The 21,481-nt window shown below is 34.5% G+C and overlaps 3 protein-coding genes across 5 annotated transcripts; 1 reads left to right on the top strand and 2 right to left on the bottom strand.

Moving 5' to 3' along the window:
• Nucleotides 1–1,075: 1,075 nt before the first annotated feature.
• On the top strand, nucleotides 1,076–12,421 carry LOC111008200 (Transducin/WD40 repeat-like superfamily protein). Of its 3 annotated transcripts, none has more exons than XM_022280815.2 (9): nucleotides 1,076–1,349; nucleotides 1,656–4,349; nucleotides 4,439–4,542; nucleotides 5,457–5,526; nucleotides 6,470–7,276; nucleotides 7,772–7,974; nucleotides 9,796–9,919; nucleotides 11,026–11,232; nucleotides 11,642–12,421. In XM_022280815.2, the coding sequence occupies exons 1-9, from the start codon at nucleotides 1,194–1,196 to the stop codon at nucleotides 11,783–11,785; spliced, it is 4,509 nt and encodes a 1,502-aa protein (XP_022136507.1). In that variant the 5' UTR covers nucleotides 1,076–1,193; the 3' UTR covers nucleotides 11,786–12,421. The 3 variants fall into 3 exon arrangements, with proteins under 3 accessions (XP_022136507.1, XP_087974796.1, XP_022136508.1); XM_088118670.1 differs by lacking the exon at nucleotides 1,076–1,349 and having other exon boundaries at nucleotides 1,656–1,740; nucleotides 1,844–4,349; XM_022280816.2 differs by lacking the exon at nucleotides 1,076–1,349 and having other exon boundaries at nucleotides 1,656–1,769; nucleotides 1,844–4,349.
• Nucleotides 12,422–12,567: 146 nt separating this feature from the next.
• WRKY56 (WRKY DNA-binding protein 56) lies at nucleotides 12,568–13,936 on the bottom strand. Its single transcript, XM_022280969.2, has 2 exons — nucleotides 13,483–13,936; nucleotides 12,568–13,028 (listed from the first exon to the last, which is right to left on the bottom strand). The coding sequence occupies exons 1-2, from the start codon at nucleotides 13,869–13,871 to the stop codon at nucleotides 12,851–12,853; spliced, it is 567 nt and encodes a 188-aa protein (XP_022136661.1). The 5' UTR covers nucleotides 13,872–13,936; the 3' UTR covers nucleotides 12,568–12,850.
• A 2,931-nt stretch (nucleotides 13,937–16,867) lies between these two features.
• Nucleotides 16,868–18,872, bottom strand: LOC111008420 (putative WRKY transcription factor 29). Its single transcript, XM_022281123.2, has 2 exons — nucleotides 18,394–18,872; nucleotides 16,868–17,531 (listed from the first exon to the last, which is right to left on the bottom strand). The coding sequence occupies exons 1-2, from the start codon at nucleotides 18,720–18,722 to the stop codon at nucleotides 17,060–17,062; spliced, it is 801 nt and encodes a 266-aa protein (XP_022136815.1). The 5' UTR covers nucleotides 18,723–18,872; the 3' UTR covers nucleotides 16,868–17,059.
• Between the last annotated feature and the right edge of the window lie 2,609 nt (nucleotides 18,873–21,481).

The raw sequence follows: 21,481 nt of genomic DNA, 5'->3' as shown, positions 1-21,481 counted from the left end.
ACCATTCGCCACGTATTGCTATCTCGTCGAGTAAATATACAAATATTCTAAATAAATCACACAGCGTCTCACTTTCTCACACATCTGTTCTAACCATTGTTCATTCAAAAAGAAAAAAAAGGGCTTTTGCAAATTTTTGAATTATAACCATTGTTTTCTTGTGTTTACATTTAAATAATATTAAATTTCTTAAATTATGAATTTAGTCCTAATTTGGTAAATCTTTTTCCTATAGCTCGTGATCAAGTTGAATTTAATTTTCCCTATTTTAACGATTTCAATTTCATCGATTTTAATTTCATCGTAAAAAAAACGATAAATAGTCATTATAACATTGTCAAATTTGACGAATCATTCACGTCATCATTGCATTTAATATGTGACAGATTTCATTTACGTCACAACGAGTTGGTTTGGATTTTTCATTGTAAAATTTATATTATGATTTACGCCAATTAAAAATAATATAGATTTCGTGAGATTTAAAGTAATTAAAAAAATAATTTGTTGATGTTCAATTAAATCTTAATAACGTGAGATTTAAAGTAAGTAAAAAATAATTTGTGATATTCAATAAACCTCAATAATGTGAGATTTGAAGTAAGTAAAAATTAATGGGTGATATTCAGTCAAACCTTAATAATCAATTGAAGTTAAATCCAACAATAACATTCTTGTTAAAATATTATTTAGATTTATATTTTGTTAGTCTTATTTATTAGATTGTCATAATATTTCCCCCGGAGAGTGACAACAAAAAAGTATTGAGATGATTAAAATAGGTAATAATATCGAAAAAATGATTATCTAGAAAAATAATCAAAATAACAAATCATGTTAATTCGAACACATCACAATTAATTAAGAAATGAAATAGTATCCTCTGAAGAAAGAAAAAAGAAAGAAAATAGTATATATATCTAGACCGGTATGCAATGAACATTATTCAGGACGCAGGCTAGTCCATTGGGCCCAATTGGGCCGGCCCGATAATCCATCGTGGCCCGGGACGATACGTCGTCGTTCCATGTCAACTAGTTCGGGAAATACGTATCTCCGACTCAGTCGTCTTCAACCGGCCACCTAGCGCTGCCGCTGTGTCGTTCCACATGACGAGCTTGTTCTGTATCTTGCCCTCTCTGCGTTCCCCAGCGAGTGCGATTACAAGGCGATTTACTTCGACTCACTGAGTCATGAAGTGCCAGAGCGTAGCGTGCATATGGTCAGGCACGCCTCTGTCCCACCGAGTCACCGCCACCGCCGTGCTGAGCCAGCCTCCGACTCTCTACACCGGCGGATCCGATGGCTCAATCATCTGGTGGAACTTGTCCTTCACCGATTCCAGCACGGTAACTCGAGTAGCTAAACTCGGCGTTTCATTATAATCTTTTGGACGATCATCTATCCAAGCAGAATTAAGATTCATTAATTAGTTTAGATCAGCTAAAACACTGCATTTAATTTATTTGCTTCAGCATTGTGATTCCGCTTAGATTGGTCAGCTGTTGGTGCTATTTTTTGCGTAACGGACCAAGCATTTCGCCTAATTGCATTTGTTTATGATGATTGCCTTGTTAAACTTTCGTGCAATTCTTCTTCTTGTTAAACTTTGATTCTAAATCATGTTGCTGGATAATCACTTCCCATCTCGATAGGAAATTAAACCGGTTGCTGTATTGTGTGGCCATGCTGCGACTATAGCCGATTTTGGCATTTGTTACCCTGTTATCTCGGGGACTGGTAAGACAGATATTTCAAGTAATGCCAAGGTGAACTCCACTTCAGAAATTTGTGGTGCTCTAGTAAGTGCGTGTTCTGATGGTGTGCTGTGCATTTGGAGCAGGAAAAGTGGACATTGCAGGTGCAGAAGAAAACTACCTGCTTGGGTTGGGAGTCCCTCCATGGTCTGTACGATTCCGTCAAAACCAAGATATGTATGCATTGGATGCTGTTTTGTTGATGGTGCTCATTCGTCTGATCAACACTCAGTTGATCCCGCTGAAGGGAGTGAGGTTCCAGCTGATAGAGAATATCAGCAGAAAAAGCATTTCAAATGCTCTGTCGTTATTATTGATACATATACTCTTACCATTGTTGAAACTATTGTGCACGGAAACTTATCTATTGGCTCCTTGAGGTATATGACCATAATCTCACCATTAACCGGTGAGGGGAATCATTCAGCAGTTTTATTTGATTCATTTGGTCGGTTGCAGATTGTTTCAATATCTAAGGAACATGACCAAGATAAGCTGGACGAAGTGAGCTTGCACAATAGTTCACACGTGGATATTCCTCTTTGGGCTGAGGTATTGAGCGAGAGAGGTCAGGTTTTGTCAGTTGCGACCCAACGCAATGCCATAGCCTTTTTGTTACCTGATCGTTGTGTTTTTAAGCTTTTACTCAGTGGTCTCACAGTTGGAGAGGTTACTTTCACGGATAGTCTTTTTGGTGTTAATCAACTTACCTCTTCAATTCATGTTGCTGGAGCAATGTTTCTTGATGATGGAGATGAATTGAATATCATGTATAATCAGGCATGCCATGAAACATTTGTAGAGAAATTTGCTGTCTGGAATTCTGGAGGTCATGCAGTTGTCTATATGATATCATTTACAAATAAGATATTTGAATACAAACCTCTTTATGAGATTCCTGCATCTTCTTATTCCTCAGATATGAGACCATCGATATCTTTCATTATGCTGAATCAACATTTCATCCGCATCCAGTCACTTAGCTCTCAAATTGAAGAGCCTTTTCATTGGTCTCCTAATATCACAATATGGTCACTACAAGGGAAACACCATGTTCAAGGAAAGTCAAACCTAAAATGCAGAATGGTTGCTAAAGCTAGTTCATTGGCAGAATGGATAACAGATTCCACTTGTCATGGTGAATTCGAAGAGAAATATACTATAAGAGATGAGTTGAATTTGCAGGACTCATCTGATTCTAGTTCTGAAAGTGTAAATGATTTATATTTAGGTCACAGTAACAGTTTTGTACAGAAGGGACAAATAGTATCTTCTTCTATGGTTATTTCTGACAGTTTATCAACTCCTTATGCAGTTGTTTATGGCTACTTTAGTGGTGACATACAAATTTTAAAACTTGATTTACTCCAAGGGCTATCTTCTCATAGAGAAAGCCCACACTATGAAGTGGATCATCATGCACCAGAACTATATCTTTCAGGGCACACGGGACCTGTACTATGTCTGGCAGTTCATTGGATAGCAGGCAAAGGTAATAAACAAGTTCTATTATCTGGAAGTATGGATTGCACCCTTCGTATATGGGATCTGGAATTTGGGAATCTTATCATGGTAATGCACCACCACGTGGCTCCTGTGAGGCAGATAATTCTTCCTCCTGCTTATACCGACCATCCTTGGAGTGATTGTTTTCTTTCAGTTGGGGAGGATTCTTGTGTTGCACTTGCATCCTTAGAGACTTTACAGGTGGAGAGAATGTTTCCTGGAAATCGCAATTATCCTGAAAAGGTTGTGTGGGATGGTGTTAGAGGTTATATTGCATGTATGTGCAGTAACCATTCCAGTACATCGGATACTGTGGATATATTGTATATTTGGGATGTTAAGACAGGTGCTCGTGAACGGGTTATTCGTGGGCCAGCTTCTCATTCGATGTTTGATTATTTCTGTAAAGGAATTGGCAAGAATTTGTCTGGCTCTGTCCTGAATGAAAATACCTCTGCTTCATCTTTACTGTTTACAACAGTAGAAGATGGGAGTCTTTCTGATTCTGTTTCAAGCTGTAGGAAATCCACTGATACATTAAAGTCAATGGAAAATCTGACAAATAAGGTAGAATCACATACTTCAAATGGACATGCTAGAAGACGAAACACTTCTAAATCATTTCTAAACTCTCTCTATAATTCTAAGAGTGGAAGGCACCCTATCAAGTGCTCCTGTCCCTTCCCTGGAATTGCTACAATAAGCTTCGATCTTACATCATTAATGTCTTTCAATCAGAAGTCTAAGTTAATAGCAAATGGGAATAATTTTCAAGATACTGCCATTCTGAAGGATCAGGAAGCTAAGATGTCAAGTCCCAGGGATAAGAAAATGGAAAATCCTTTGGTCCAAGAAATTTCAACTGAATACGTTGAAAAACTTAATTGGATTAGTTCATATGAAGAATGTTTAATTCGGTTTAGCTTGTCCTTTTTGCATGTATGGGACGTTGACAGTGATCTTGACGACTTGCTAGTAACTGACATGAAGTTGAGAAAACCAGAGAGTTTTATTGTAGCTTCTGGTTTGCAGGGGGATAAAGGTTCACTAACAGTGACATTTCCTGGTTTGAAAGCTGTTCTTGAGGTAGTTTGGATAATCTGTGTTGAATAATGGGGCATTTTCACATTTTATTCCTTGCAATATTTCTTCTGACTCTTGAAATTTGATTTCAGCTTTGGAAGTCATCTGCAGAATTTTGTGCCATGAGGTCACTCATGATTCTGTCTCTTGCTCAACATATGATTAGCTTGTTTCACTCAGGTTCATCTGCCAGCAGGTTGGAAAATTACAGCATTAACTGGTCTAGTAATTTAATTTTTTATTAGTAGAAAGTGTACCTATGCAATTATTTTTATCTGCAGAAGTTTCCTGACCATCAGTTTTAGGGAAATTAACTAGTACTCTACCTTGTATATTTGGTACCTCGAAAGCACATGAGATCTCTAATATCTCAATTATGTGATCTCAAAGGCCTTTACCATTACGCCAAACTGTTGGAGTTCAAAGCTTTGAACTGTTATCTCACCAAACACTTTGCATTAGAATGAAAAATAATTCAAAATTCTAGCAATCAAACCACCATAGGTTGGCTTAGTGAGCGTGTGAAAAAGGTAAAATAGATGTTGGGAGAATGGTTACAAACCCATGGGTCCACCTACCTAGTATATAAATGTTCTTTTTGAGTCTTATAAGTTATAACTACCAAATATATTGTAAGGTCAGACAATTGTATTATGAGATTATTTGAGGTGCACGTAAGCGAACCTAAACACGCACAAATAAAAATAAAAATACTAACACAATAGTTTTATTGCAAAATGAACCCCACACTCCTAGAACTAATAAGTAAACTTATCTATTTTTCTCCTGGCATACATGAAATGGATCAGCGACCTTCCATTTTATTCGCAAAGCCATGGTTCCATGTAAAGATATGATTGGCAAAAAGCTGAAATTAGTCTAAATATTAAGTAAAAAAGTTAAATCCAGAAGCTATATATACACATATCTTTTCTTGACTATACAAGTTGTTTCTGCCTGGTCATGTATGTTGTAGATTGTGGTTTTAAAAAATTGTGTGTAAAGTGATATCCCTGCAATTCTCTCCTCTTGGTTTTAAACTTTTATTAGCTGACGTGAACCATCTAGATTTGTTGATTTTTCACTCTGATTTTCTTTCTTTGCTTGCAGTGCATTAGCAGCATTCTATATGAGAAATTTTGTGGACAAAGTTCCAGATATAAAGCCACCTTTACTTCAGGTACATCTTTGCTTATTTTTCTCAATTCATATCTTGACCTGATAAACTTAATGTAATTATCTATTTCATTCTTACGATTAGAAAAAGGTAATTTTGCGTGAAATTATGAAGGGTCCAAAAAGATGTTGGCTAATTTCTATTCCATTTTCATTTTGGTGAGGTGGTGACTGGCTTTTATATGTTTAATGGAGTCTCTCTTCCTAATGGGTTATTATTACATGTACCAAAACGTTATAATTATCTTCTGACTATGGTACAGCGATGTTTAGTTTATCTATATATTGTTTTTTTATCTTTTGTAAGAACTACAAGTGCTGAAATATGTGAAGCAATTCCATACAGAACTTTCTAAAGAAATTTTAGTAAGGAATAGCTTAGAAATAAACATAATCATAAACTGGTTTAAGGTTTAAAATATGACATTTTTTATTGCCTTGATGATGGAGGGTATGGGATATGGTGTACACAATGAAGTTAAAATTTTGAAATGTTTACACTGGCTATAGTATCAGTGACACTCTTAGTGTATTATGCGTATTTTCTTTGATGATAATAAACGATGGAGACATGCTTGTTGGGTTAAATGTTCCAAATGTAGCATCTGTCTCTGGCTTGTTCATAAGATTTGATGAATACAATGAAATTGGAATTTTGAGCTTATATTCCAACATTTCTATTCGTAATGTTTTTGATTTACTTGATTCTGATCTTTCTTTGTAGCAAAAATATGACCAACGAAGTTAAGATGCAAACATTAAGTTCCAATACTTAACAATATTGAACATTTTCCTTTTCATACATCAACGAAAAGTTGTCTCTCGTTCAAAAAATGTTCCAATACTTAATTGAATTATAAATAATGAAATTATTTGACCCGTAGTTTTTCAAAACAAAAAAAAAAAATAATTAAAGATTCTATCATGATTGTTCATATATTTTTCAGATTTTAGTGAGCTTCTGGCAAGATGAAAGTGAACATGTACGTATGGCTGCTCGCTCTTTGTTCCATTGTGCAGCTTCACGTGCAATTCCACTACCACTAAGAGGTCAAAGATCAACCGAGCACGGAAGTGTAAGCCCAATTGGAGCTAGTGATGATGAACATGAGTGTTCAAATGTGAATGAGAAATCTGATAACATATTATGTTCTGACTGCATTCCTAAAAGTGAAGAGGTTTCTCAGGTTGAGGAATTCAATACACGCATCTGGCTAGAATCTTATGAAATGCAAGATTGGATTTCTTGTGTTGGAGGAACGAGCCAAGATGCAATGACTTCTCATATAATAATTGCTGGAGCACTGGCCATTTGGTACCGTAGTCTTGTGAAGAAAAACCTTCCAATGCTGGTTGTCCATTCATTAGTGAAGTTGGTGAAGTCTATGAATGGGAAATACAGTTCTGCTGCAGCAGAGCTCCTTGCAGAAGGTATGGAGAGCACTTGGAAAACGTGTCTGGGGAATGAAATTCCTCATCTTATTGAAGATATACTACTCCAGCTGGAATATGTGAGTGGTCCATCTGCAAATCAGTTAGTTCAAAGTTCGGCCCTTCCAGTGGGTATCCGGGAGACTTTGGTTGAAGTTCTTCTCCCAAAAATAGCAATGGCTGATATACCTGGATTCTTGACTGTAATAGAAAGTCAAATTTGGTCTACTGCATCTGATTCACCTGTTCATCTGGTGTCACTTAAGACACTGATCAGGGTTGTGCGTGGTTGTCCTAGAAATCTGGCGCCATATCTTGACAAGGTTTGTTCTAAATTCTATACTATTAATTGCACTGAAACCACGATTTCTCATGCATTTTCATGAAAATTTGTATTTTCTGGATTAGTATGAAGGACCTTTATCAGCTCTGAGTTATTGTTTTGGTGACGTCTTAACCTGACCTGAATAACTTTAGTCACTTCTAAACATCAGTATCTATAGCCAAGTAAGTTCCATGTTCCCTTCAAGAAATAGACGAGCACTCCTGAGATAAGTGGTTGAAGAACACTATGAACGAATAAATCCTACTTTCAAAAGATAACAAAATTACTGAAACAGGAGAGCATGTGCATTCTTTTCTGGAGTGGGATGAGATGGCCTTATGAATTTTAATGTTAAATTAAATGGGGGAATTTGGTTATTACAGGTTGTAATCTAAAGTCAGTGTACTTTCTTTGAACTTTTGAGAAACGAAACCTAACTAATTTTCGTTCCATAATTATTGCCTTTGAGATCTCATTTCATTTAACATTGCAGGCAGTTAACTTCATTTTACAAATCATGGAGCCCAGCAACTCAGTCATGCGCAAAATATGTTATCAGAGCTCAATGGCTGCTCTAAAGGAAGTGGTGCATGTCTTTCCCATGGTATCATTAAATGATTCATGGACCAGATTGGCAGTTGGTGATGTTATTGGAGAGATCAACAGTGCTAACATTCGCGTGTATGATCTACAAAGGTCAGAGCTAATAATTTTGTTACTGGGTTTGGTTTGGCAGTTTATTTTGGACAGTCATGTAGGCCTGCATCATACATGCCTTTTACTACCAACTATTTGATTTTATCATTATTTCAAGGATACGTTATGAGAAAAGATGAAAGCACTTTCTTGTTTGCATTTTTCGGTAATTGCAGCCTACAAGATTACAAAGCTGATGGAATCATCTGGAAAAGACTAAAAAGGGACACAATGATGAACAAAAGTTTCTATAATAAATCTAATACACTCCTAAACCATAAATGTAGGTGTAGTTTTGACACGATATTCAAGACTCTTTAATATTGTGTCAAAACTATACCAATTAAGACCATACCAAGTATCTCGTCAGTAGTCATAAAAATTTCCCATCTGCTGGAAGCCTTATAACTAATGCTCAAACCAAGTGGTTTAACCACATGTTTTCTTTTATCACATTATTTTTCAATAACAAGAATATAAAGTCTTGATGTAAGAATAATTAGAGTTATATTATCTAGTGGTCTGCATGCTTACACCTTCTAGTAATAAAACATGGGAACAATTGATCTTGTCAACTTAATTTATAAAAGTAGGCAGTAGTTGTCAACTTAACAGTTTGGAGAAATAAAAGAAAATAGCTCGACTCTAACAAGCAGAAACTATACAATTTTCTGCCTAATAACTGGCAATCGCCCCTAAAAGACAGCAATATTCCTATACCTCTGGAGAATTTTATAGAAACGCATTAAGAAGGCAGAAGAGGAGCGATTGGGTCTAGATTGAGGAGGCAACCTCAGTTCAGCTAGACTTTTACATTTTGATAGCCAGATGTTACCCTTTGATCGAGCCTCACCTATTCAATTTTATGCACTGCTTTTTATAGAGTCAGACAATTAATATTTCTAACAATCAACATTAAATCAAATTTGATTTATAAACAAATGTCTAAATTACAAAAATGTTGTGAGGATTAACTTTGCAAAACAATGTCTTGATTAAAAGAGATGTTCTGTGAATAGCCTTTTCCATGACAAATGTGAGGTTAAAATTGGAAAATACTTTGTTTATCAACTTTCCCATCCAGAGAAAGTTAACGGGTTTGGTGATGCAAGTTTATGAGGGTGTATGCTAGGTATCCAGCAATGAGACACACTCCTTTCATCCTGAAAAAATATGGTAACCTTATATTCGAATGGAACATACCATTTAAACAAGTGCAATGTTAAGGAGGTCGACAAAAACTAATTTGAGGTGTCACAAGTAAAGGTCTCTCTTGGAAGTAGCTAAAATCTGATTTGTTATTCTTGTATTTTATTATTGATTGCACCACTATGACATTATTTGTTTTAGTATTTCAGATGAATAATAAATGATTGATACCAGGAAAAAAAAAATGCTTGGTAATAAAACTCTGTTTCTTATCATGGAAAATATAACATTTTTATTGCCTATTGCATGATATGGTAATTGACAAGGTTCCTTTGGAACTAAGACATTGTTTTGCATCTTATGATTGTTCGTTCTTTTTGCCCCCAAGGGATAGCCCGGTTAGTAAAGGCTTGGACTTGTGGTCTCTTGGTCATACTGGCTTAGAGGTCAAGTTTGAACCTTTTGGTGAGCTTAATACCAAAAATCCTTGATGTCTCTCGGATCCGGGCCTTGGGGTGGATGCGGGTGCCCCTGGGTATAGGGGAGCAAAACTCCCACTCCCAATTATAAAAAAAGAAAGAAATGATTGTTTGTTCTTTTTCTTTTTGGAGGTTATCAAGGAGTTGAGATCACCTGAATGTATTATCCTTTTTTTTTCTTTTCCGGAAACAGTGTTACAAAGATTAAGGTTTTGGATGCAAGTGGACCTCCTGGACTTCCAAGCTTGCTTGCAGCAGGGTCAGAAATGGCTGTAAGGACCTCAATATCAGCTTTGAGCTTTTCCCCTGATGGAGAGGTATGTGTTACTGTTCCATAGTAATAGATTAATAATCCTCTGGAGTCTCGATATCGTTGTGGAAAATAAAATTTATTCCTATGACTGACTGACGATCTTCTCCATTGATCCTTGTATAATTTTGGATAAGAGAATTTTCAATTTTGTTAGTTACGCCTGTCAAGTGTTTATAATTTGAAATCTGATCCTTATCAAGTCCCTATGAGAAATAAGGATTGGGACTAGTTTTTCTTAGATACCTTCAGTTTTGTTAGTTACCCGTGTCAAGTGTTTATAATTTGAAATCCGATCCTTCAAGTCCCAACGAAAAATAAGGATTGGGACTAGCTTTTCTTCTATCTTTGCTCGAAAGTCAGTTTTGTGTGTGGAACAACCCTACATATTCAAGTTTGATTGCAAAGTCTTCTGTGTCAATTTCGATAAGACAGGTAATCTTATTAGATTGCAGTAAAGAAGCGCATCATACTAATTGTGGATTAAGTTTGACGTAGGCAGCCGTTCATGTTTAGTATAGTATAAACTGACGGATATGTTTTCTTCACTACTGAAGTCGGGTTAGCAAACATATAAGCTTGAGCTTAATTTACTGGTTAATAATAACATGCCCTTTCCATAAACTTATTAGATTGGCGATAGTTGTATAACGGAGTACTTTATGATTCCAAGTTGAAGTGTTGTAGAGGTTTTACTTTCAAGATGGTTTGATGATTTTTAGGCAGAAACAGGACAATTTATTGGAAACTAATTTTTGTGTTTTGAAGGATTCACAGAGGTTATGAAGGCAATGATACCTCTTAAAAGAGATGTGATAGATAAATGAATTAACAAGGCAAGAGGCTGCCAAAATAAAACAAGTCGGAAAAAAATATTCGTATTTGGTAGAAATCATAGCTGTAAGAAATTACCAAAGTGCCTATCACCATCCATACCCGAGATCTTCAAATATCATCAAGGAACTGATGGAGTACTGCTCACCACCTAAATTTGATAGGCAGTTGGAAATGGCTAACTAATGCATGTCATATTGCTTCACTTTTTCTTTATAACATTTGGTTCTCCACTGTTAGAGTGTGCTTGTTAAAGTTGTTCAATTGTATGAATTTCAGGGGGTGGTTGCCTTTTCTGAGCATGGCTTAATGATACGATGGTGGTCATTGGGATCTGTATGGTGGGAGAAACTAAGCCGCAACTTTGTTCCTGTTCAATGCACCAAAGCGATATTTGTTCCTCCATGGGAGGGATTCTCGCCTAATTCTTCAAGGTTAAGTATAATGGCGAGTGCAATGGAAGGTGATAGGCAAGTGGATGTGCAGGTAATTTCTTCCCTTTGGTGATACGCAAATAAAATCTATATTCCTACATTCAATTTCTTTTTACCTCAGGTTTAATGGAATTTAAAGTATTTCTTGAGTTTTGTATGGTTTTTTAATATTACATTTTTATAGCAATCTGGGTCAATGATACATTGGGAAGTACACTAACTCTTCATGCAAATTACTGGAGATTGTGGAATTTTATTTCTACGTTGGCAAACACCTCTTTTTATTGGTTATTTTCCTGGCTGGTTAATCCCACATTCTTTGCTAAAATGTAGGATGGTTTTGGTCCCCTCTGCTATATGTAATAGATCTGTTTGGTTCTTTAAAATTGCTATTTTTCAGCATTGTATGTCTATGTTTTGAAATACCAAGCACCATAAGATGACTAGATTTCCTTTCACAGGACAATGTAAGGGGTTTGAGTCATGCCGACATTTTGAAGATTTTGATTCATAGTCTTGATCTTTCTTATCGGCTTGAATGGACTGAAGAACGGAAAGTAAAACTCAGAAGGCATGGCAACGAGTTGGGAACTTTTCAAATATAAGCATACTTTTGTGCAAATTCAATTGGCATTGGCGAGGCCTTTCAAGAAACATCCTTGGATATTCAGACTAGGAAGTGTCTTAGAACCATCATGAACTTCCCGGTTGCAGTCCTCATGCTTTGTTTATCAATATCTCAAAGCTTTTGCGCTGTGGTTCTGAATCGCCCGATTAAGTCGCCCGACTCGCAACATTAAGAATTTAAAAAGGCATCTTCTTGTGGCTTTCCCAGAAGAGGATACATCTTCACTTGGTGTTGTTGCTTTGTGGGAGGAATGAAAGTAAATAATCTGATATGCGTATATATTTTTGGTATTGTCAAATAATCCATTACATCATCATTCACAACGATTTCGATATTTTTCTTCTCATGAGTTTGAGGTCTCAAGCTCGGCCGTCGTCGAGTCAACCACGGTAGTAAGTGCCATCTTTGCATAGATTTAGTTTGCTTGTATTTCATTTAATTTTTGTAGGTTTTATCAGTTTGTTTAGAGAAGTTGCATATAATGATCTCTTGTTTTTTTATGTGAAACCCAAGCCCGTATCATTTCAGATAGGAGTTTGCTTCAGTCGTGTTGGGTAGATTGTAGATGCTATACGCACAATTCTTGTTATATTATTTATTCATTTTTAGAACTGATCTTGATGTTTCTCTTTGTTTTGTTTTCCATTTTATTTTTTGGAACACAACACTCGGTGGAGACAGATTGCAAGTCTTGCTGCATTTTCTTCCATTTTTTGGATTTGTAATACCGACTAATTTATATGTTGAATAATCTGAATTCATATTCTAGAATGTAGATTAAAATGTTGGAACTAATTAAATTAAGTACAACAATGTCATATGATTTCAAGATGGCTCTTAAATCTTCTTTGTAAATATTAATTTTGTTCGGAGCGATCCGAAAATTTGTTTCTTACTTTTAGATGAAACGCTGAAAGATTCATCATTCACTTTGGCTTCTCCAGTGCCATAGGAGAAGAAAGATTCATCATTGTTTGATACAAATACATACAGAAAAAAGTTCAATGCAAATGGAGAAGGGAAAGATTATAATTATATTGTTCTAAATGCCAGAAAGGAACTGCAATTGCTTGAGGAGAGGGCTTAGAGTCTCCATTAATTTTTCAGATGGATGGTTGTGAATCCCTTCATATGTTGTCACCACTATGGTTGGATCCTTTGAGTGCCTTTGAATTTGTTTCTTAACGTTGCATGTATGATGTGTACACCGGTAATAGCTCCTAAAACAAATCAAACAAAAGAAAAAGAAACCCACTTTCCAAAGTGAGAATTTAAACAAGTTTTTTTTAACATGTTAACTCATATTAAGTTATTAGTATACATCAATTTAGTAGACACAATAACAAATTTTACCTTTCTTTTCGTGTTTTTCTTCCATCAACTTATAAGGAAAGAAATTATACACACACGCATGATTTGAGTAATCAACATAATTATCTATTACTTGTCAATTTAAGTGTAGTTCAACTCTCACGTTCAACTCAACAACATTAAAAAAAAAAGCTCGCGGATTGATGCCCACATTCTCAAATAACATGCATCTTTGAACCACTTTCATTTCTTTTTTCCCCCTTTCGTCAACTTATATTAGTGTTTGGGCACTCCATTTTCTCTTCACAAATCTGAAGACTGAGACAAAATGACAACAAACAAAACAAAAACATATACATGTACCTGGGATGTGTGCTATGTTTGACAGCCTTCTGACCATATTTCCTCCATCTGTAGCCATCATCAAGAACATCCTCAGCACTCCTTGTCTGGAAAGCAATCCTAGGCACTACTGCACTGCTACTTCTTTTGCCCATCATCATTTTCCCTTTGTTTTTCCCTCCATTATTACCCTCATCTCTTCTTCCAGCTCCACCATCAAAATCCCCCATTTTTATCCCCTCACTTCCACTTGCCTTCTCCATCTCCAAACTCAAAGACGAACCACAGAGCAGCCCTTCCCAGTCAATTTCATCACAGCTTTGGCTGAGAGGAAGAAGCTGTGTGTGTGTAATATCACCATTGGTGGGTGCACTCAGCAGCTGTGAAATATTGTCACCATCCATTACCATTAGGGTTCTACCAGAAAAAAAATGGAAAACTCAGATTCAAAACTTTATATATATGTTTACACAGAGAGTTAGAGAAAGGTGTTCTTTTGGGGTGGGGCAGTTGAACAGAATTAGTAGGTAAGTGTTTGTTGGGTTTAACATAGTTTCAAGCTATGTTTTTGGCTCAGTTAATTTTTTTTTCTCTCTCTCTTCTTCCGGATATTACTAAAATATTAAATATAATCTATCAGGTTAAACTTTAATTTAGTTTAACATGACAATAGGTATATGTTCAAACTTTTGTAATTACTGTTATTTCCTTCTCAACACACTCGCTTGTTGAAAAAGTTATTAAATCTAGTCGTCAAAATATTGATTATCTCCCTAATAATTATTGGAAGCAAAGTTCGAAATCTAAATTTTAATTTCTCTCTCATACATTTAATGGCATATAGAATTGACTATCACATTTTTTTTAAAGATACGAGATAATTCATTGAAAAGTATGTGAGGAACGTACAAAAGAGAGGCGATATGAAAGCACTCTAATTAAGTGATATGGTAAAAATATCATAATCACAAAAAGGAGAAATCTTGGAGGACCTCAAAGATGAGTGAACGGCAAATCACCGTAAGAGAATATTCAGTTGTTTCACTCCAACCAAATGTACCATAAAAGCGAGTTCACTATAGAATACCAAAAGGTAGCCTAATATTCGGCTATCACAATATTGTTTCCAGCCCTTTCAAATATTTCCTCCAATTGGTAAGCCTGGTGCAAATTTTCAAATCCACGAATAATAAAAGTATATTAATACAAGATTTAAATAAACTATAGTGTGTCAATTTAAAATTTAAAATTTTCACGGTAGTTTAAATATCTCGTTTTATAGATCAATCCGAGCATAACTTTAAGTGGATAAGAAACTTCAATACCATCTCAAATAGTAGATATATAGTTCGATTAAAAAAAAATCACTTTTTTATATGTGATGGCTTGTGATAGAGAGATGTTGATGATGTTGTTAAACGGCCTGAAGGGGAGAAATGGGGGGTTGTGGTAGTTTGGAAAAAAATTAAATTGGTTTCAAATTGTCACAAGTAATTAATTAAAGCAACTTTATGGGATATTCATCTTAAGAATATGGTTAGAGTCAAAGCCCATGTTTCTTTTAACATCTAATCCAATTATTATTACCCCACTACCTCTTCATTTAATTAATTTCAATTCATACCATTAAAATTTCATGCTTTTAATGCACAACTTGATTTTTTTTTCCTTTTTATTTTGATTTGCATGTCGCATCATATGTTATTTTGTCTATGTTCATTATTTTCTTCTTTAAAAGAAAACTAGCAAACATAGTTTTAATATTATTTTGTTAGTCATTTTGTTAAAAAAATTTTAAGATTAAATATTATTTTTTGTCCCGAACTTTCAGAACTATTTTTTATTTTAGTATCTTTAAACTTTCAAAATTTTTATTTCGATGTTTTGAATTACTTACCCGTTTATTTTATTTTAATTACTTTTAACAAATTGGATAGGATGGTTTTCGAGTATATATTTATCATTTCCCTTATAATATAACACAACGTTTATTATTACTATTCTATCGCACAAACATTATTTTGGAAAAAGACTTTAATATCATTTAATAAAATAGTGCGGATTCACGGTAGTATGATATTATTTATTTTAATTAGATTATATATAAGTCCACCTATATGACTTTATTTTTCGAATATACCAATAATAATAATAATAAATAAATAAACCTCCCACTTTTAATCAATGGGTCTCTTTAGTTGCACCAGTAACAACTAATATATTTCTCCACACAAAAGGTCAATGTACCGCGACACATCTTAGGTTGAATAATATAATCTAATAACTATTTATTTTTTGTTTTCTATTTTCTTAAACTATATGTTTTTTTTTTACAATTTCATTGTTTAGGACCTTGAGATCTCAAGTTCGAATCTAGTTATAGAAATCGGGTAGCGTATGCCACACGATATCAATTAAAAAAAAAAGTTTTTCACCCCTCTTGATAACATATTTGAATTCTGAACTAGATTTTAAAAACAAAACTACTCTTTATTTTTTAAAAAATTTGATCTAGATTTTGAAAAATAATTTTAAAAACTTATATTGCAAACTAAATAACTCGTAGATGAAAGATGAAAGTAATTTTTCCAAACTTAATTTTTAAAAATAAAAAACGAAATAGTTATCCAAGAGAGAAAGTAAAAGTAATAGTAATGATGATTTAGCCTTGTAATGCATAAAATTATCCTCAATGAATTATTATTGTTAAGAAAAACTGACCCAAAATCATAATGTTGGTCAATTGCAAGACCCAAAACCAGATTCGTCTCCACCATAAAATCCATCATGAAATCTCATTTGAATGTTAATTCGGTATTGTTATACTAAATATCTGCAAGTTTCTATCAAATCAAATTTATCAATAATTACACACCACTTAATAATATGTTAAAGTGCATGTGCAACCAACTTCTTATCCTCCCTCGCATTTCTTTTTTCTTTTGAAATAAAACTTTTATGTTCTCACATTAATAAAATTAATATAGCTATGACATTTCGAAGCAAGAATCATAATAGGGATTATACTCTCTATCCTCAATCTTACGAACATTTTTCATATCTCACTCTTCGACTTTATAATTAGTGACATTGGTCAATTACTGTCAGACTACACTCATGTATGCCATTTGAGATTGATGAATATAATAAAGATAGAATTTTTTTTCATCTACCTCCGATTTGAGTAACTCGATTCATTTTCAATGGGCGTTACATTTTTGTCAAATCCTTAATCCCTTTGAGTGTGAACTTGTATGAAATTTACTCTTCAATTAATTAATAATGAGTTAATAACGTTAATTGCTTGTCCTTAATCCCACCATTTGAGGTCAAGAAATGGTAGGAAATTAAAGTCCTTACCTTTGAATATATATCCCATTTCCTCATTTTTGTTCAACTCAAAAACTAAAAAAAGATCTAACCATTTTCATTGCTTTAAATTTACGATCCAAAATACACAAATAATCTAACTAAACCCTGATCATCAATTGCTCTTTTCTGATGAACGAGTTTTACAATTTCGAATTCACATTATATAAAAACGAACAATATTATCTCTTTGAAGAACCAAAAAAAAAAAAAAAGAGAACTTTGTTTGTCATCCAAAAAGCAAATAATCCTCCAACCCAGGAAACAGATCTTGAGTGGAGATTCCGAAGGGCAGATTGATGAGAACATCGCCGCCGGCGAGGCCCTCCGGCGGGTGTTCTTCAAATTCAAAGGACGCTGCAGAAGTAGAATTGTTGGGTGAGGAGGAGGAGAGAGGAATGTTGTTGTTTTGCGGCGGCGGAAACTTCTTACGGGTGGTGCCGGCGAGGGCGTTCCGGCGAGTTGGCTCGGAGTGGTTGTGCTCCGCCGTGTAGGTGACGAGGAAAACGTCGGGATCGGAGAGGCTCCGTTCAACTTGCTTTCTGGCGGAGCAGCCTTTGGAGGAGCTGCATCTGTAGTAGCTTCTTGGATATGGCGACCCTTTTATTGGTTTCTGTCCATATTTTCTCCATCCCCATGAATCTGAGCATACGCTATCCGCTCTCACCTCTTTCACAACTCTATTCTGCTTGCTTTTCTTGCTGAAACACAAAAAAACCGACTCAATTTTAACTTTAAACTTGTAGTTTCTTTGACCTAGATAAAATTTTTCTTTATATTAACTCGAAATCGATGGTATATATGGCTTTGTTAGTTGAATCTCTATAACGGAGAGATGTCGACGGCCACTCAAAGTGGAGAAATTGACATTATCACAGTTTTAAAATAGTTGGGAAAATTCTCGATTTCCCGGATGAAAATTTTTAGTCGGGAAAAGTCACTCCCAACGTTTTTAAGGCTTTTTCCAACATTTTAAGATATTAAGAAAAATCATATTTCTTGTAGTGGTAAACGCTTGCGAGGCTCACCTCCGAGTGGGAGGGAGAGGGGAAAGCCCCAGCTATATGCCCTACGGGACTCGAATTGGAGATAGGGTAATCCCCATTCAGTCACAAGTCCACTACTCTACCACTGTCGGTGGTATTTAATATGAGATGAAATTAGAAAATTGCTTATGAATCAACCCATAAATCATATACAATTCACCTAATAAAGCACCTTAACTTCATGTTACAAACACCTAAATCCAATCATGAAAATATTTGAATCTTGTAGTTAAAACCTTCAGACTTAATTAATGGCAAGATGCGTTTAAATCTTATAGTTAAAATACCCAACACAATTTGAAGAACTACGATCAACGAAATTCATTGTAACTAGCATGAATATAGCTCAACCGATTAAGACATTACACGTTATAATCAATTAATCAATTAATCAATTAAGGATTTTAATTGAATCACTTGAGGATTGAATCATGAAAGTAATTGGAGGGTAAAGATTGAATTTTTTTAAAAAGAAAAACAAAAACCATATTTGAACGGAAATTTGAAGAGTACCCACCTTTGTTTCTGTTTAGTTGGTACGATTTGCTTCTTGTGATGAAGCTTTTCTGGCTCCTTGAGCTCTCTCAGAAGATCAGAAATGGAGGCAGAATTGTTGGGATGAGGAATCAACGGATGCAACACTGGGTAAATCGAACAACTCCCAACTCCTTCTTCAAATTCAATATTATTTGAAGAACTACAAGTTGCTGTGGTTTCAGGATAAACACAAGAAAAACCATCTTCCTCGCTCAGAAAAGAATAGAAATCAGGATCTTCCATCAGAGTTGAAAAACTTGGTCTGCTGCTGCATCCATTTACAATAGCTTGCAAATCCCAGTCCTCCATGGATGCAAAAATATATATCACAACCAAAAATTCAGAAGATTATTGAAGAAGAAGAAGCTGAATCTGAGGGGGCTGACTTTGAAAAGTTTGGAGCTTTTAATTTGGGAAATTAAATTTGGCCAAAACTCGTGTGTTTAAATAATTGAAGAAATGGGATGTTGTGATGTTTGTGAAAGCTGTCGTTTGGAGCTGGCTTTTGTCTTGCTGTTCTTTAATCTGTATTTCCATTGACTTTGTGAAATGTCAACGGGTTTAAAAACTGGTTTTTATTCATTTCTAAATAGTTTAATGTGTGAAGAGAAGAGAAATGATTTGTTTATTTATTTATTTTAATAATCTTAATATAGTCTTGTGTTATTTTCAAAACTTTTTTTTTTATTTTTTTATGAGTGGACATATAGTTGTTATGGACCCTTTTGATGATTCTAATTGTCCATGTTAGCAAGCTTTCTCCTTAAATACCCTCAATTAATGGCTTTGAAAATATGTGTGTCGTCATATTTTATTTTCTTTTCACCAACCTACAATTTTCAAGGGAGAGTAATAATTTAATTGGGTGATAAATATTTTTCAAGGTTACTATCATTCTCTGTTAATTAATTAATGATGTTTTAATTGTTAATTAACGATCCCTACCAATTAATTTTGAGTTGAAATTTATGAATATTGATATGGATATCAGAATAACCTAACACTTTCAAACGAGCATCCGATAAAAAAATATTGGGATCTGGTCAAGATTGATGAAACCAAAAGAGAAGAGTAATCTACTTATGGTATAAACCTTGTTGGGTCACATGATCTTTCAAATATGTGATCCTTAACTCGCCCTTTCAAATACTCGTAGAGATGGACTCATGAATCTTGATATAGTATCAGAGTCTAATAAGCTCAAATGAACCTCCGAACAAAAAATGAGATCTGACCCAAGAGTTGCGAGCCCAAAAGAGCTACTATCCTCAGGGGCATGTTAAGTATCCACATTGAAATTGAAAAGATAAGAACCTAACAAAAGTTTATAATATATATTGACTACCCATCTTATTGCTAATGGTTTTGAGATAGAATCTTATAAATAGTCATATTAATATCTTAGGTAGGTGATCACGTCATAAAGTTTTGGATTTATTCCTCTAAAGTCCTAATTTTTTCCATTCATGCTCTAAGCCACTAGAATAAACCTTTAGTGGTTCAACGGTATCGGTCTCTATTAAATCCCTACTCGATCTACAAACTAAAGTTAAAATATAGACGAGGTTAGGGGTTTTCCAAATATAAGCTTGTCTATAACACGAGACCAAGTACATGGACAATTAATACAAGTCATTATAGTAAAAATAACATTTCAAAAAGGTTGGAACTTAAGGATTTTACTTCTCAAAACTATATATATATATATATATATATCATCACACCACTCGAACTTAAAAATTTAATAAATTGATAGATCAATATACTTTTATCAACATATTCATAATTCCCTTTGTATCGACATCGACTAATATCAAAAATCCGATCGTATCGGTCCATGAACAATAATAGATCTCAAAAGTGGACGTGAGAGGGAGAGAGATCAACATCATATAGGTTGCTCCCCTCCCTCCCTTTGCCCTTTGCCCTTTCCCACGCTTTGCTCCCATTACCTATATATGTATGTATAGTTCCAATCTTTGGCATTGCTTTCCGACTTTCCTTACTTTTTCAGTCAAAAAAATCCACTGCCTAATCCCAAATCTATTATCAAGAAGCTTCCCAAAAGTCAAACACCAAAAAAAAAAAAAAAAGGGCCAAAGTCCTCTTTTGCAACTTGACACCATCCTTCAACTTGAGCCTCGCCCTAATCTAGTTTCTCTCCATTAATGACAAAAGGACTATGAACCTTTTAACCCTATTCTATGGGGCCACAACTATTTAAGCCATTCCTAGGCTAAGATTTTCAGTTACGTGTTATTCGGGTACGTTTCTATACGAAATAGCTCTTTAGGACGATTTTATTAATTGTAAAGTTATATTTCAAAATGAAGTTCTATCCTATTCATGAGTTGCAATATAAATTTAATCTTATTTTTCTTCTTCCATATACTTTTGGTTATTGATTATATATATATATATATAAATCATCAACCGAAAAGAACTTTTAGATTATTTTATATTGCTGAAATAGATTATATGTTTTTTTTCCTTTTAAAAACACATCACTTAAATAACACAGCAATAAATTTAAATAGGATATGAAATTGCAAAGTAATTAAGTCCATCATTTCTTAATTCAATAATCAATATCTATATAAACAACCAAAAGGTATTACTAAACAACTAATTTTAGATTACCGGTAGTTAATACAGTTAGATGCATATGAAAGACAAATTTAAAGCAGTACTTTGATCCAGCATCTAATGGTTGGAAAGAGATAGCCACATTAAATAATTTTTCGAAAAAAGTAGACATATTAATTAATATAGATATTACATTACATATTGTAAAAAAAAAAAAAAAAAAGGGTTACGTGAGGAGGAGGCAATAAAGATGAAAAGGGAAGAATTTGGGACCAAATTGGCACTCAGAATCATATTATAATATAATTTTTATTGTGTAGGGTTGCATAATTCATATAGTATGGGCCATTAGGGAGTGACGTTAATAGAGAATTTTGAAGGGGTGTGGTATTTTCACACGCGGAATGGGCAACTTGGGACAAACGGTGGGTTTGAAATGGTCTTCATTTGGCTTCTTTCATATATTGTTTCTTTCTGTGTAA

This window comes from Momordica charantia (genome assembly GCF_013281855.1).
Source record: "Momordica charantia cultivar OHB3-1 chromosome 10 unlocalized genomic scaffold, Mcharantia_2.0 BLBB01000010.1, whole genome shotgun sequence".
In the NCBI taxonomy this organism is placed as follows: domain Eukaryota; kingdom Viridiplantae; phylum Streptophyta; class Magnoliopsida; order Cucurbitales; family Cucurbitaceae; genus Momordica; species Momordica charantia.
This window is presented reverse-complemented; position numbering and strand designations above follow the sequence as displayed.

Coding starts and splice junctions, on each gene's coding strand:
- WRKY56 (XM_022280969.2), bottom strand. CDS start 13,871: ATGGTAATGGATGGTGACAATATTTCACAGCTGCTGAGTGCACCCACC. Junction 13,029..13,482: donor AAACATAGCACACATCCCAG/GTACATGTATAT, acceptor GATTTGTTTTAG/GAGCTATTACCGGTGTACAC.
- LOC111008200 (XM_022280815.2), top strand. CDS start 1,194: ATGAAGTGCCAGAGCGTAGCGTGCATATGGTCAGGCACGCCTCTGTCC. Junction 4,350..4,438: donor GTTTGAAAGCTGTTCTTGAG/GTAGTTTGGATA, acceptor ATTTGATTTCAG/CTTTGGAAGTCATCTGCAGA. Junction 7,277..7,771: donor TGGCGCCATATCTTGACAAG/GTTTGTTCTAAA, acceptor TTAACATTGCAG/GCAGTTAACTTCATTTTACA.
- LOC111008420 (XM_022281123.2), bottom strand. CDS start 18,722: ATGGAGGACTGGGATTTGCAAGCTATTGTAAATGGATGCAGCAGCAGA. Junction 17,532..18,393: donor CCAACTAAACAGAAACAAAG/GTGGGTACTCTT, acceptor TTTGTGTTTCAG/CAAGAAAAGCAAGCAGAATA.